This window comes from Mus pahari, chromosome 12 (assembly GCF_900095145.1).
Source record: "Mus pahari chromosome 12, PAHARI_EIJ_v1.1, whole genome shotgun sequence".
Taxonomy (NCBI): domain Eukaryota; kingdom Metazoa; phylum Chordata; class Mammalia; order Rodentia; family Muridae; genus Mus; species Mus pahari.
The window spans coordinates 11,684,903-11,701,717 of NC_034601.1; the positions used below are offsets into that span (position 1 = coordinate 11,684,903).

Here is a 16,815-nt window from a genome sequence, read left to right on the forward strand (position 1 = left end):
AGTAAGCTTCCTGTTGGGTTTGGCTTTGCGGAGCTCCCGCTCCCACACCGTGACGATGGGCCGCGAGTGTTTGCGATGGTGGATGAGCCACAGGGACAGGGTCTGCACGCTCTGCTGCGAGTTGCTCAACTCGGACAGCTTCTTCTCCAGCGCCGCCTCGGAGAAGGCGGACATCCCTCCNGAACCACGTTCGCGCCGTCCTACGCCGTGGAGCCNAAGGGAGGAGAGTGTCGCCGCCCTCGTCGCCGCCTCGCCCCCACACCCCACCCTTCCCCACGCCCTCACCACCACCACCCCCGAGTCCGAGGCCGGTCGCCGTTTTAAGTGTTTTAATGAGCCATTCTAGAAGAAACATGAAGACTTTGTTGCTGTGAGTGATTTGAACTGTGCAGACCTGGCCAAGAGGTTTCAGTGGAGAAGAATTTCAGTACATGGCGTATAGACAGATTTTGTGTTATTTTGGTGAAGAACTTGGCTGCATTTTGCCCATATCTGAAGAGTCTACATAAGGCTAAAGTAAAGAGATTTATATTAATTGTACTGACAAAGGAAGTCTAAAAAAACCTAGTAGAGATAGAGACTTTGTTCTCTGGTTAAATCTCATAAAGAGCATTTTGAACAAGTATAGCAAGCTTAGAAAGGAAAAATATATGATTTGAGTTTAAAGGGGCACCAGGAAGTTAAATGGAGCCAAATCCTGTGTTCTAGAAGATAGCAGATTAAGGGAGCTGGGCTTTGAGAACCTACCCAGCTAAGTTTAAATCCAGCCATGGTGGTACACATCATTAATTCTAGGAGATAAAGCCAAGCAGATCTCTGAGCTCAAGGTCAGCCTGGGACAGAGCAAGATCTAGGTGAAGAAAAGCTTACATCCAGGCATGATGGTATACTCCTTTAATACCAGGAGACAAGCATATAGATCTCCAAATTCAAGGTCAATCTACAGACCAAGATCCAGGACAGCCAAGCTTAGGCAGTGAAGGAGTTGGAAAACAGAAAGGTGGTGATAATGTAATATAACAAGAACTTTTTCACGAGCTATGCTGGGCACTGGCAGACCACATGGCTCCTGTGGGATGTTCTCATCTTGACAGAGCTACTGAGACGTCTCCACCTGACTCCCTGGGCAGATCACTGGCACACCAGCCCCATGCAATGACCTCACACCTCACCATTAGCTGTCACAATTCCCAGTAACCCAGTAAATCAAAACTCTAGAAGCTTATAATTAAACAGCCAGATTTATGTATCAATAAATTTGCAATTCACAAGATTCTTACAGAAGTTATGAACCAAATGGGTTTAACAGATAGGGAATTTTATCTTAAAACAAAAGAATATACCTTCTTCTCATGGTACATTCTCCAAAACTGATCATATAATTGGTCACAAAACAGGCCTCAACAGATGCAAGAAGACTGAAATGATCCCATGCATCCTATCAAATCACCTAAGACTGGTCTTCAAAAACAACAAAAACAACAGAAAGCCTGGAAACTGAATAACTCTCTTCTCAATGATAACTTGGTCAGGGAAGAAATAAAGAGAGAAATTAAAGACTTTTTAGNATCTAATGAAAATGAAGGTACAACATACCCAAACTTATGGGACACAATGAAAGCAATGCTAAGAGGAAAACTCATAGCTCTGAGTGACTCCAGAAAGAAACTAGAGAAAGCATACACTAGCAGCTTAACAGCACACCTGAAAGCTCTAGAATAAAAAGAAGCAAAAACACCCAAGAGAAATAGACTGCAGAAAATAATCAAGCTCAGGGCTGAAATTAACCAAACAGAAACAAAAAGAACTATACAAAGAATCAACAAAACCAGGAGCTAGCTCTTTGAGAAAATCAACATAAAACCAGATACAATGAATCTAATAGAAGAGAAAGTGAGGAAAAGCCTACAACAAATGGGCACAGGGGAAATTTTCCTGAACAGAACACCAATGGCTTATGCTCTAAGATAAAGAATCAACAAGTGGGACCTCATAAAATTGCAAAGCTTCTATAAGGCAAAGGACACTGTAAATAGGAAAAAACAGTAACCAACAGATTGGAAAAAGATCTTTACCACAAAAGTCAGTATGGCTAAGATCAAAACCTCAGGGGGCAGCAGATGCTGGCGAGGATGTGGAGAAAGAGGAGCACTGCTCCATTGCTGGTGGGATTGCAAGCTGGTACACTCACTCTGGAAATCAGTCTGGCAGTTCCTCAGATAATTGGACATACTGCTACCAGAGGACCCAGCTATACCACTCCTGGGCATATACCCAGAAGATGCTCCAACATATAACAAGGACACATGTTCATAGCAGCCTTATTTATAATAGTCAGAAGCTGGAAAGAACCCAGATGTCCCCCAACAGAGGAATGGATACTGAAAAGGGGATACATTTACACAATGGAGTACTACTCAGCTATTAAGAACAATGACTTCATGAAATTCACAGGCAAATGGACAGAACTAGAAAATATCATCCTGAGTGAGGTAACTCAGTCAGAAAAGAACACACATGGTATGTACTCACTGATAAGTGTGTATTGGGCAGAGTGTGGAATACCCACCATACAACTCGTAGCTCAAGAGGAAAGAAGACCAAAGAGTGGATGCTTCAGTCCTACTTAGAAGGAGGAGCAAAATAATCAAGGGAAGTAGGGAGTGGGAAAGACTTGGGAAGAAGAGAAGAGGGTCTCCATGACAGCTTCAATGTTACAGCTTCTTGTTTCAATGTCTGTGATCCACATATGATCAGACACAAAGGGCTGGTGTCACTTCTCCAGCTCCGCCTTCTGTAGCACTCTAAGCTCAGGTTGGCCTATGGGGGCCAGGGAGTGGGATATGATGGTTTGTATATACTTGACCCAGGGAGTGGCATTTCTAGGAATGAATGAGATACAGAGCCTACTGCTTTTGGTTTGACTTGTATAAGAACAAAACAACAAATCAAAGAAAGGTTACAATAAATTGTAGCCACATAAGAGTCTCAGCCCTGAAGATAATTTCTAAATGAGCCAGTTTGCAGACCAAGAAGTCTCTGAATGAAGGGAAAGTCTCTAAGAAAGTACTGCTAAAATACCTAAGAGTGTCACTGTTAGTCTTTCACCAGAGGGACCCAAGGCCTTTTATAATTATATTATATATATTTATGAATTATGGAAATGGGAATGGTTCCTCTCACTATCACTCTTTGTGACCCATTAGGCCATTTAGGAAAGGTGAATCAAGCTAGTCCGCACTGGAGAGTTGTGATCTTCCCATAGACAGACGGCAGGATGCACTCACCACCATATGATTCACACTTGAGTCGTCATCACGCCTTCATTAATCAGGCCCCACAGGCAGGATATACGTATATGAGGTCTGAGAACAGTCTCTGATGGTTTCAAAGAAGGTGTTCATTTCCCATGTCCCTCAAATAGCACGAAATACTTAAGCCTTGGGTTTAGCTACTGATTACTGTACAACTCCTACAGAGGACAACCCTTAAACCATGAAATCACCCTCAGAGAAAGGCCACTGATTTATATGTTCCTTGCTTTATACTTACTTCATTCTTGCTTTAGTTAGTTAGTTAATTAATTAATTTTGTAAAACCCACCAGAACAATGAACATGCACTTGGGCCACAGCTTAATTTAAAATGATGGCTTCTAGACTCTGACAGTGACTGGGAAACTAGGAGAGCCTTAGGGATAAGACATGTGAGGGAGTAGGCTTGCCCTTGGATTAGATCCTCCCACATGGATGGAGAGTCCCAGCCTCTGCCATTGCAGTAAGATTTGCATGGCAGACTCTAACACATGTCCCCTACTTGCCAACGGTTCAGGGTCCTTTGCTTTTCCTTCGCTCAACTGAATGTGCAGGTTTGGGAGGTTCTGCATGGCACATGTTTTCCACTTTCAAAGGACTTGAACATAGTCTAGGACTATGTAAAGTCCCCTAACCTTTGAGACAACCAACCTCACCCTAAATATGCTTCTTGTTAAGTCCTGACTGGCCTCACCACAGCCTTCTTTGCAGCAGTTCCTTACAGAAACTTCCCCGTTGCTCCTGTGGAGGCATCTTTAGTCTTCATTCAACTTTGCGACACCAGTTCTTCTGTGATTTAGTCACACAGACAGCAATGGCGACACCAGTTCTTCTGTGATTTAGTCACACAGACAGCAATGGTAAATCGTGCTCTTGAAGAGGAAAGTATTTGACGGTCCATGAGGTCATTTCCATTTTCCCATATGTCTCCTGGGTTGGTTGCCAGTCAACCAAACATGATAGTTCTCATGCCACTCTTGAAACACTGACAGCTCCACCTGCCTTCCTTAGATTTTTTTTCCCCACATGTTTGATTAAGTGAAGATGCAGTGATGGTTCCCTGGGGCTTAGGAGGAGGGCAGACAGTAACCTGGGTTGGGATGATGCTGGGAGGGCCGAGCTTACTCATCATCCAGCAACACCAAAAAGCCAAGGAGGGTCACACATGTTTCTTTTGATACAAATGATGACCATAAAGACCCCAGGCTGATCACTGGGCATGTATACTGTCTGTCTGCGCGGATATACCCTAGCACTCCCTCGTGTTAGTACTCCGGAGAGGCCACTGTCCCTCAGCAATCAGGACCAGGTGAGTATGTGAGATCTATAGCTTAGATGCTTCCTGAATGGGTGTCTCCCAACAGAGTAAGGAACACAGTTTATCCTCAAGAAATGAGAAGGTGGGTCTTAGTGATTTGACTCTGAAGCCTACAACACAGATCTCAGGAGCATAACAACTCTGGGCAGTTCCCTCTGGGAACTGACAGTTAATGAGAACAGAAGAACAAATAATGATTATCTTTAAATCTGGAATGCTGCTAAACCCAACCTAACTCCAATGCTTAGAAAACACTTCAAAACAAAACAAAACAAAAAAACAGCCAGGGACACAGCTCGGTGGTACAGTACTTGCCTAGCACAAAGCCCTGAGTTCCATTTACACCACAAGACAAAAGGCAAAACCCCAGATACCCTTCAGAAACCATGCGCTTTTGTTAGTAGGAACATTTTCTTTACCTTCAGATCAGAAAGCCCAAAGAAAATAGTGTGCAGTGATGTGGCATTGGGAGGCCCAAGCAGCTGTGGAAGGACCAGTTTTGCCCACCTAGGTCCCTTGGGGCAGGAACATTAGGAATAGGGTAGTGTAATAGAATGATAGTGGGTGCTTTAAGTCAAAGTCCCTGGAGCAGCACCAAATATAGGCAAAATATCCTGGCTCATACTCTCCAGAAATCAGTTCTTCTCATAGCCATAAAAGCAGGAGCAATTATTTAGCATGTTGTCACACCCCTGATTCCAGTGAAACCTCCATAGGCAATAGCCAGTCATCCATCACTGATGTGGCTTGTCCCACATTTGGCCAGGGTGGTGTGAGACCCTCCTTGCTATTTACATTAGAGTGTCCTCTGGAGTCCTGAACTCCTGTCTGCTGTGAACGCTGCCAACATGTGAAGAACAGTGTACTTTGCTGCTCCTGTCCCTTCCAGTTGATCCTCCAGAGTGACCGTGCTCCTTCTGTGGTGGCAATGTGACCTGACAACAACGTGCGCATGCAGGTGTTGTTAATGTTAGCTATACCAGGAGAGACGGAAACTACTCAGACGGTAAAAGTGCCCAGTCCCTGATCTACGAGTGCTGCAGGGAAGGTGGGACACATCAAGTCTGCCCCACCCTGGCTTCCCAATCCCGAGCATGCAAAGGGTCCAGGTAGGAACCACTTCAGTTCTCCCAATGTGCACAGCTCTTCTCAAGGCTGGTGGGCAGCGTCTGGTGGCTAAGAAGTATGGACACACAGGGTAATCCAAGGTCTGTTCTGTCACTCGTCATACCTGCTATCTTCTGTCATAACTGCTATCCTCTGGGCCTTATTAACGCTTCCAGAGCATGCTCTCCAAGAGACAAAGCTGTATATAACGATGGCCATGCACACACGCACTCTTGACTCAAATACAAAGAAAGAGCTCCTCCCAGCTTTCTACCAGCCCGCCTCCATGAGGCAAGCCAGAGTCCCCTCAGTTCTTCCTGGAAGCCCTGAAGGCCTTTCCTTCTACCACATTTCTAATCCTCTGTGACTCTCCATCCCTGAAGAACCTCCTCTGGCCAGGGACTCAAGGCTGCCACACAAGGCTGAGACTTAGGTAAGGCCCTTCCTCTTCCTTTCTGTCCTCTCCAGACTTACTCTTGCTGCAGCTTGCCCATGTGAGCGCCTCACTCCAGTCTGATCCATCCCCTTACAGACTCCATGTGCTATTCAACACAAGCCCCCCACATGCTTTCCCAGCACCCTCTCAGCCTTTCTTCCAGCCCATCTCCATTCCTTTGTGACTCCAATCTTAGGTTTTTACTGCTGTGAACAGACATCATGACCAAGGCAATTCTTATAAGGGACAACATTTTCTTGGAGCTCGCTTACAAGTTCAGAGGTTCAATCTATTATCATCAAGGCAGGAAGCATGGCAGCATCCAGGCAGGCAAGGTGCTGGAGGATCCGAGAGTCCTACATCTTGTTCCAACGGCAAACGAGAAGACTCCTCAGGCAGCTAGAAGGAGGGTCTTTTTTGTTGTTGTTGTTGTTTGTTTTTTGTTTTGTTTTGTTTTTTGAGACAGGGTTTCTCTGTGTAGCCCTGGCTGTCCTGGAACTCACTCTGTAGACCAGGCTGGCCTCAAACCCAGAAATTCACCTGCCTCTGCCTCCCAAATGCTGAGATTAAAGGTGTGCGCCACCACCGCCCAGCCTAGGAGGAGAATCTTAAAGCCCACCCTCACAATGGCACACTTCCTCCAACAAGGCTACACCTTCTAATACTGCCACTTCCTGGGCCAATTATATTCAAACCACTACACTCCCCAGTGACCTGCTTTCTACCTGGGACCTCTTAACCGACAAACTTGCCTAGGACATAGAACCACTCTCCACCAAGGAAGCCACAGCTTTCACATTTGTCTGGGACTCTACACCTTGATAGGACCCACCCTGGGCAACAGCAACCAAAGATTGGAATACTCACCCAATAAAGACAAGACCAGACACATACATTAAGAAGCACCTCAAACACTGTAACTCCACAGGCCTATGTCCCATTTTAAAAACACAAGCATCAACAACCAAGACAATATGTCCAGAAACCAGCAACCCAGTTGTGTTAGGCCCTGGGAAAAGCACCCTAGCATGAGACAAGAATTTAAAAATAGCAACTGGGAATATATTTAAAGACCTTAGAGAGGATATAAAGAAAGGCCTTAATAAAGACCTTGAAAAGTTGGGCAGTGATGGCACACACCTTTAATCCCCGCACTCAGGAGGCAGAGGCAGGCAGATCTCTGAGTTTGAGGCCAGCCTGGTCTACAGAGTAAGTTCTTGGGTAGCCAGAGCTCCACGGAGAAACCCTATCTCAAAAAAAAAAAAAAAAAAAAAAAGTGAAAATACAACTGAATAAAATAACGAAAACAGTTCAAGCCACAAAAATAGAATCTAACAAAGCAACAGAATCACTAAAGAAAACTCAAATTGATATGAAACTGGAAATGAAAAAACTCAGGATGTCAAACAAAAACCTCAACATGGATGAGAGAATTTCAGGTCTTAAGGACAATGACTAGCTCAGCCAAAGAAAATGTTAAATCAAAAACTAATCAGGCTCAAAACATCCGGGACTCTGGGACACTATGAAAAGACCAAACCTACCAAGAACAGGCATAAAGGAGGAAGAACCCCAGGTCAAAATCACTGAAAATATTTTTAACAAATTCATAAAAGTATTTTCCCAGTCTGTCAAGGACATCACAAGAAAGGCTACAGAGGCAATTAATCTGGGCCCCTGGGGGTTCACTGAGACTAAATCACCAACCAAAGAATGTGCAGGGGCTGGACGTAGGTCCCCTACACATGTGCAGTAATGTGCAGCTTGGTCTTCATGTGGGTCCCCTCATACCTGGAGTGTTTTTGTTTTTGTTTTTGTTTGGTCATAGCTGTTGTTTTAAGATGCCTGTTTGGTTTGGTTTTGTTATTGTTTTTTTCTGAGAAAGAGCAAGAAAGGATGTAGGTTCGGGTGGTTGGAGAGGTGAGGAAGATCTGAGAAGAGTCAAGGAAGAGAAAACCATAGTCAGAATTTATTGTATGAAAAAAAAATCTATTTTCAACTAAAAAAATGATTGTTGACCAGGCAAGGTGGGGGGTTGTCTCTAACTGTAGAGAAATTTCCCCCTAATTAATTGATTGGATAATAAAAGATAACAGAAGCCAATCGCTAGGTGCAAAAGAGGAGGCTGGCCTTCTGGGTCAGGGAGGAAGAGGGGACTCGGGAGGGAAAAATGGCCCCTCTGGTACAGCGAGGCAGGAGCAAGAGGAGGCAGGATGTAGACCGAGAACTATCAGACCTGGTGGTGATCTCCGCCACCGGAAGATTTCTAACAGAATAGTTGATGAGTTTAAGATGCTAGATTCAGCCCCCAGTGGTTGTGTCATCTGTTGATTTTAAACTTAGACTGTCTGGTGTTTTCCATTTTCAGTGAGTCAGGTGAGCAGGAGGGAAAGGACATAGCCAGGGTGGAATCAGGCTTTGGAATGGGAACACTGGGCAAAGGACCAAGAACCAGGAAGAGGTAACCACAGCTTAGCACGGACTGGTGAGAACGCTCCCACAGCTGGCCCCGGGGTGGCGGGCTGGCGATCATGGCACTCTGGCAAGGCTAGCCGGGATGGAAAGCCAGACTGGGAGTGGGGTTTTGACTGGAGTGGCTTGGCAGCAGCTGGCCATGGGAACCAGGGCAAGATGGCTGCTTGGGGCTGGCCATCGGGGTGGGTGAGACCACTGATGCAGGTGCATAGCTGGATTTAGCATGGTTCATATTTTAAAACTACACAATGCATCTACTTCAGATTATGTGGCCTGCCTTTGATCCCTTCCCCATAACTGGGCTGCCTTGTCTGGCCTCAGTGGGAGAGGATGTGCTTAATCCTGCCGTGACTTGATGTACCAGAGTGGGTTGGTATCCATGGGGAGCCTCCTTTTTCTGAGGAAAAGGGGATGAGGGGATGAGGGAGGGGGTGTTATGCTGTTTGGGGCTTATTGTAAATATAAAGGCTGTTGAGAGTGTCTTTCATTAGGGAACTAATTGGTTTAAGGTGGGGTAGAAACCCTGGGCTGGGAATTAAATAATTTCTGAGGTACCTATACTCTCAGATGTGTGACTCAGAGGTATCAGAAAGGTTTGGGGATGTAGCTCAGTGGCATTTTTCATGACTAGTATGTAGAACACTAATGTACCAGGGTTTAAGGGTAGAACATAGTACAAAATTATTCAGTTCACTTCTTAGCATAGAAAAAAAATGAAAGGAGGGAAGGAAGGAAGGAAGGAAGGAAGGAAGGAAGGAAGGAAGGAAGGAAGGAAAGAAAGAAGAAAAGGAAGGAAGGAAGGAAGGAAGGAAGGAAGGAAGGAAGGAAGGAAGGAAGGAAGGAAGAGGGAAGCGAGCATGCATGAAAGACACTTTATATGAAAGCTTTGCAGTTTTTGGTGTTTGTAGGGGAGGGGTAGTGTTGGAATGAATTCCTACAGCTATCAAGGGTCAACTTGATTATTATCTCATTATATGTCCATATATACTCATGAGATGTTGTGTTCATTTTCATACTAGTCCTTCAAAACCCAACCTTGACAACAGCTGCCCCATTATGGCTCAAGACACTTACCTAAGTGTCCATACATTTATAGTCCAGCTTATGAAAGATATCTGGCTACACTCAAAATTTTACCTTGCACTTTCTGGAGAGACAGCTTTTCAAGTTGTCTAGTTTCCCTAACTCTAAACAGGGAAGCCCTGACCTGAACCTGCTCTCCGCAGCGTGACTCCAGACCACTGTGGCCAGCGTCTGCTGTACTGTTTCCCAATTCTCTGCTAGACGTGAGGGATTCATGAAAGGCCACATGGACAGCCAGGGTCCAGCAATCTAGACTGACCTGCTGCATCAAGATGCCTGCAGCATCCTACAGACTCTAGGGGCTGAGCAGCATCTAACTCACAGCCTGAAGCAATACCAATCTAGTTCCTCCAGGTAAGCTCTGGCAAACCTCAGCGGTCACAAACTTGACATGACAGGCCATCACACCCCTCCAGCTGGATCAGTTTGACTACACCTATTACTTTCTCCATTCCATACTTGGCCGTTGACTGGGTGGCTGCAAAGCTGTGTATATGGATGTTAAGATACACAGAAGTCAATGATCTCTACACCTCACTTGATAGCCTGTGAGCTACAGGTCCAGCCCCACCTGTGCTCCATTCTCCTTCACGCCCTCCACAACAGCCTGTATTCCTAAGCTTCCTGTTTTCCCAATGTCCCTCAGGACTTTCTAGTCTCCAGAGCTAATAACTCTGTGGTTCCTGTCCTCACCAGGTATTTCTCATTTCATTCTGTAGTCCATCCTCAATCCTTCTCCTCAGCCTTCTCAACCTAAAGGTGGCACTTGGGACAGAGGTCGGCAACATGGGGAGGATATGGAAGAGGGGCAACTAGAAAAGTCCTGGGAACTCACACACCCTGAGAATCCACACACCCTGATACTGGACCCGTACTGCCAATACCTACAGAGGTACCTCAGGCCACAAATGAGGCATGAAAGAAAACTCAGTTTACAAGTGATGTGCATGACCACAAAATGTCACTCTGAATGGTGTTGTCAAGGAGGCCAGGGGGAGGCATCTGTTCCCTACGCCATACTTGTCATCAGCCAGGGGACAGTGTTGAAGAGGCTGAGGTCATGTTCCCAACAGCATACCATGATTCCTCATGTTTGTCCCTGGCCTGCATCCTCTGCCTGGGTAGGGGTCTTTAAAGTGTGCAAGTGTCGGGGTGCTGGTCCGATCCTGGAGCACCAGTCTAATTGCATATTCTAAAAATACTGGGCCTTTGGTGAACTCAGCAAGAAAATATGTCCTGGTTCTGAGTTGCATGGCTGGGATGGCCTACAGTGCCCTGGTACTATAGCTCAAAGCTGGCCTGACCTTGTGGGACAATGGCAATTTCCAGTGGAAGAGTGCACATCAACATCAAACCCACAGATGAGACAATCAAATGCCTGTGACAGGAGAAGACAAGCAGCAAGAGAACCAGGGTGCGGGGTGGGGGCAGGGAAGAAGGGAACAGGGCCACAGAGCAGACCTGGAGAGGCTGCAGGCCTGAGGGAAAGGTTACCCTTGTTTCTCTCCCTATCAGAGAGAGGAGGATGATAGAGGCCAGAGACACACATTGATCAGAAAGAGGGTGGGTCAGCGTGTATGTGTGAGTCCCCTGACAGTCTCCCGTCACTGGGCCAGGCTGCTCACTTTACCCCACCTGGAATCCTTCCATGTGGTTCCTGTGCTTACAGGCAGGAAATGAGCACTGGATTTCCATCCACTTGTCTGGGAGGACGAGCTGTATTTCAGAGGATGGGACAGCCAGATGTAACAGATGGGATGGGCGGGTTGGAGGACCTGAGATCCCTCTGTTACACTCTGCTTACCACCATCTGCTTACACCTGATCCAGTCGTGACCACAAGAGCAGGGGAACCCTTCACACCTGAGAACTGGGTTAATCTTTCTGTCAGACCTCTACTTTTTGTCCCAAAGGAGTCAGATGGCTTCAGTCCTGCAACACTCCCCCCCCCCCAAATCCCCAGATGAGAGGTGTTCAGGCCTGGCCTGAGATGAACAGGAGCTAGACATGGCCCTCGGAAGGGTAAGTAAGGTGTTGTCTGCCCTGCTCTCTCAATACTTCCTTGAGGCTGTGTGGGTCAGGTAGATGGAGACTAAAGTCATGTTTATTCCACTACCTGTGGAATGATGGAGAGGTGAGAGGGAGTCAGAAAGACCAAGTCTAGCTTGCTTGGACCAGTCTTTGATCCAGCAGTACAATCTGAAAGGTGGAGCCAACTAAAGTCCCTAAAAGGCAGATGGGTCTGCAGACCTTGGGAGGAGGCCTATAGACAGGTTGAGCAATTCTAAGACAAGCCAGCATGGGGTTCTCTACTCCTTCCCCACCCCAGCCACCCTCTGGGCAGAAGTACCCAGCCCACCTCTAACCTCGGGTCTCTGATGTGGATGTAGACAGAGATATGGACACCGAGTCCTGGGGATCGCTTGCCAGCCGCTGCCCAGCACACATGGACTTCAGCATCTGGAAGACGGCGAGGGGAGCCACATTCAGATTCAGCAAGTCCACCAGGATCCTGGGGAAACAAATGCAGTGCTTAGTGAACACTGAAAGCCACGGGGCCGACATGCTCCAGGAGTCGCGCCAGCTGGGTCACCGTCTTGAAGCCCCTTATAGAGACACGGATATTTTAGAGTAGCAGATACAGGAAGGAGGTGTCCTAAAGCCGGCATTATCTGTAGGGAGTATGAGCTCAAAGTCCCGACCCTCGCCTTCTCACTTGAACACATCGGGGTCGATGGCGGCGCCAGCAGCCTGCGCTAGCTCGTACAGCTCCATCTCCTCGGTCCCCAGCACCTTCTTCCGCCGAAGCGCCAGCTTCTGCAGCGTTGCTGTCTCCAGTCCGGTGGAAACCGCGAGTCCAGCAGCAGCAGCAGCAGCCGCCGCCGCCATTCGTGGAGCCTGGAAGGGGGTCTGTGTCGGACACAGCCTACCCAGGTGACTCCACAGCACCTGCTACTGGCCACCCGTTTCCTTACAGAGTCTCTGCAAGTCGACAGCGCCAGCACCCAGGCAAGAGTCCCAAGAGGCCTTTACACAGTCGGTTGCTTGACTTGTTCGGAACGTCTAGTGTGCACAGGGCAGTGTGTTAGGCATGGTGGGGTGGTGGGGGTGGAAAGCTGATCGCTGCCTGACGATCAGGCTTAGGTAGCAGACCCCAGAATGGTGCCTGGCATATACCGGGTACTTAGTAAATGCCTGTTGGATGACGAGTATTCACGATTCCGTGTAATTGTCAGTTCTGTTGACGGTCCCTAAACTGCTTTGCTTTTTAGACGGATACACACTCCCGTACCCTGGCCCCGAAATACATAAACTTGGGAGTAAAGAGCAGCTGACGACGTCACTGCGCACGCGCCTCGTGGCCAACTGCTTCTGCACTTGATTGGCTTTGGCTTTTGCAGGCGCCTTTCCCGGGAGGTTGAGCCGCTTTTCCCACTAGGCAGGGGTGTGGCTTGACGCGCAGCTTGATGACGCTATTTCCGTGTTGTGTGTCTGGATAGCGGCGTCTATTTATGAAGATAAGTAGGATACAAAATGACCTCTGTTTGAACTCGACATGTTAGCTTGGCCGGTGTGTTAAGAACCGCCAGCGTTTGGCCGGTCACCATGATTGTCACTGCCATCGGGAAAGAGTGGACCGGGGAAGCCGTCCAGAAGTGCCTACACGGAGTGAAAGGGGAGCAGGAGGGGCATTTAAAATTTGTGCAGGGGCACTCTTGGAGATATTTTGTCTCCTGATGCTTTGTCCATTTTACTTTACTAGTCTTTTGCATATGTGTGTGTGTCTGTATGTGTATGTTTGTTGGTGTTTTTATTTTTTCAATTTGTTTTATTCTGACTTGATTTTTTTTAATGTGCCTATTTGCTAGGAGAGAGAGAGAGAGAGGGAGAGAGAGAGAGAGAGAGAGAGAGAGAGAGAGAGAACTTGAGAAGGTCGGAAAGTGGCAAAGGTCAGGGAGGAGATAAGGGATGGAAACCATGATCAGATTATAGAGTATGAAAAAATATTTTCAATATAAAAATATATGGGGTGAATAGTCTTCATTCGTAGGGGGGAAACGTATTCCTTACCGGGAAGGGGAGAATTTAGAGCATCTAGTCAGTTGTCAGCCTTCCTCCTTCCTTCCTTCCTTATACTGAACACAGCTTCCCTGGTTCTGCTCTCCCGGTCTTCATACGTGGTGAACCTTTGGCCAGTCACCAAGGTCCAGACCTCAGGACTAAACACCATTTTCATGTTGAATGGCGCATCTGTCTCAGTGAGGATCATGGTGACTGTGAAGAGCCAGTGTGGGCTGTGGGGAATGAGTTTGGCTCCCCCAGCAGACATTACAGGATGTCTGTGCATCTAAGCTGGCACCTGCTTCCCAGGGTGGAGCATCCAGGTGCTTGTTACAGGATTTCAGAAAAAATCTCAGGTTTTTGCAGAATTGTGGCCATGATGTAAATGTAAGGTCTCCCTGCCTCATTAGTTTATCATAGGATTGATGGCTCCAGGATCCAGCTCCTATTGGTCAGAATGCCCAAGAGTACCAACCGTAGGCAAATCCAAGCGAGGCACAGCATTATCTCCCTAGCCAAACAGCTGTTATCTGCATGCGATCAGCTCTGCCTGTAAGAGTATATCACCTTAGGTCCACTCATGGCCAGTGTCCATTCATAGAAGGAAGGTCAACGTAGGGTCATTGGACCTTCACATAAGTCACTCCACCATTTTCATACAGTTCTGACCTAACCACACACGGCCTCAACTTCAGGAAAGTCTGGAAGGCTAAATTTCACAGACTTAGAGACCTTAATTGAGGGCTCTTGTACTAATACACACTTAAATTTTCAAACATTTATATACACACAACATGCTCATACAAAATCTCTCTGTGCCTCTGTCTCTGTCTCTGTCTCTCTGTCTCTCTCTGTCTCTATCTCTCTCTCTCTGTCTCTCTCTCTCTCTCTCTCTCTCTCTCTCTCTCTCACACACACACACACACACACACACACTGTCTTGGCTAGTGTTTTGCCAACCCAACACAAGATACAGTCATTTGGGAAGATCCTCCACTGAGAAAATGACCCTATCAGATTGGCCTGTGGGCAAGCCTGGGGTGCATTTTTTTTAATTGATGACTGATATCAGAATGCCCAGGTAACTATGACTGGTGCCGCACCTGGGCATATGGTCCTGGATGGTATATTAGAGCAGGCTAAGTTAGCAATGGGAAATAAGCCAGTAAGGAACGTTTCTCCATGCCTTGTGCACCACCAGATCCTACCTCTGTGTTCTGTCTTGAGTTCAGGTCCTGACTTCCACAGACAATGGATCACAACCTGTGAGAGAATATGAGCCCTTTCCTCCCCAAGTTGATTTTGGTTATGGTGTTTTATCAAAAGAATAGAAGCTCTAACCGAGGCCCATATTGTTATATATCCTTTCACACTGTTATACTCTCAGAAGCTCACATGTGACTCACAGTGTCATATACACTCAAAATTACAACCATGTTTGCATGCAAGTATACATTCTCACACTTGAATGCTCACATGCCTGCATGCTCACACTACACACACAGTGTGTTAAACACACAACCTCACACAGAAATGCTTGAAGCAAGTAAACATGCCCATACATACACATAGTAACACCCTCATGCCTTTATACATCTTTGAACATATGTATACACTCTGCTGAGTAGTCCTTCTCAGCTTAACTCCAACCTACACATTAACAGTAGAAATCTCAATTGAGGAATTGCCTCTATCAGTTTGACCTGTGGTCATATGTGTGAGGCTTTTTCTTAATTTCTATTAATGAAAGAGGGCCCAACCCACTGTGGGTCGTGCTATTCTTAGGCCCATGGGTATGGACTGTAAAAGGTAACTGAGCGCACCAAAAGAAACAAACCAGAGGAAGCAAGCCAATAAGCGGCTTTTCTCCATGATTCTTACTTTCCAGTCCTTCTTTCCAGACCTCCCATGGCTTCCCTTGGTGGTGGACTGACCTGTAAGCTAAAATAAACACTCCTTCTGTACTGGTTAGTTTTGTGTCAACTTGACACAGCTGGTTACCACAGAAAAAGGAGCTTCAGTTGGGGAAATGCCTCCATGAGATCCAGCTGTAAGGCATTTTCTCAATTAGTGATCAAGGGGGGAGGGCCCTTTGTGGATGGTGCCATCTCTGGGCTGGTAGTCTTGGATTCTATAAGAAAGCAGACTGAGCAAGCCAGGGGAAACAAGCCAGTAAGAACATCCCTCCATGGCTTCTGCATCAGCTCCTGCTTTCTGACCTGCTTTAAGTCCTGCATCCTTTGGTGATCAACAGCAGTATGGAAATGTAAGCCAAATAAACCCTTTCCTCCCCAACTTGCTTCTTGGTCATGATGTTTTGCAGGAATAGAAACCCTGACTAAGACACCTTCCCAAGTTGCTTTTAGTTATGATGCCTGGCCCTCAGGGCTTCAGTCCTTTTCCCTCACCCAATACCAGATCAGGTTCCACTCTACCCCCAATACCCCCCCCATCCATTCCATTTTCCCTCCCAGGTCCCTCCCTGGGAGATAAAAGAAGATAAAACAGAGTCGATCAACTCTAGGCTCCAGCTTGTTATGCAAGGTGGAAAGTATGTGCTGGGATACAAACAGACTCTGAAGATGACCAGACAAGGCAAAATGAAGTTAGTGATCCTCGCCAACAACTGCCCAGCTTTGAGGAAATCTGAAATAGTACTATGCCATGCTGGCTAAAACTGGTGTCCATCACTACAGTGGCAATAATATTCAACTGGGCACAGCGTGTGGAAAATACTACAGAGTATGTACACTGGCTATCATTGACCAAGGTGATTCTGATATTATTAGAAGCATGCCAGAACAGACTGGTGAGAAGTAAACAAGAACTTTTTCCTTTAATAAAACTTTGCCAGAGCTCCTTTTGAAAGAAGAAGAAGGGGGCTGGAGAGATGGGTCAGTGGGTAAGAGCACCAGATTGCTCTTCTGAAGGTCCAGAGTTCAAATCCCAGCAACCACATGGTGGCTCACAACCATCCGTAACAAGATCTGACTCCCTCTTCTGGAGTGTCTGAAGACAGCTA

The 16,815-nt window shown here is 46.7% G+C and overlaps 1 protein-coding gene across 1 annotated transcript in view; it reads right to left on the minus strand.

The window, feature by feature from the left end:
- The window catches only part of LOC110330005 (mitotic-spindle organizing protein 2), a 17,214-nt gene extending 4,250 nt beyond the window's left edge, over positions 1 to 12,964 (minus strand). Inside the window, exons 1-2 of the mRNA XM_021209939.2 lie at positions 12,448 to 12,964; positions 12,098 to 12,243 (exon numbers count right to left, since the gene is read on the minus strand). Of these exons, the coding sequence (XP_021065598.1) occupies positions 12,098 to 12,243; positions 12,448 to 12,620 (319 nt within the window). The 5' untranslated portion in view covers positions 12,621 to 12,964. The remainder of the gene's footprint in view (positions 1 to 12,097; positions 12,244 to 12,447) is intronic.
- Between the last annotated feature and the right edge of the window lie 3,851 nt (positions 12,965 to 16,815).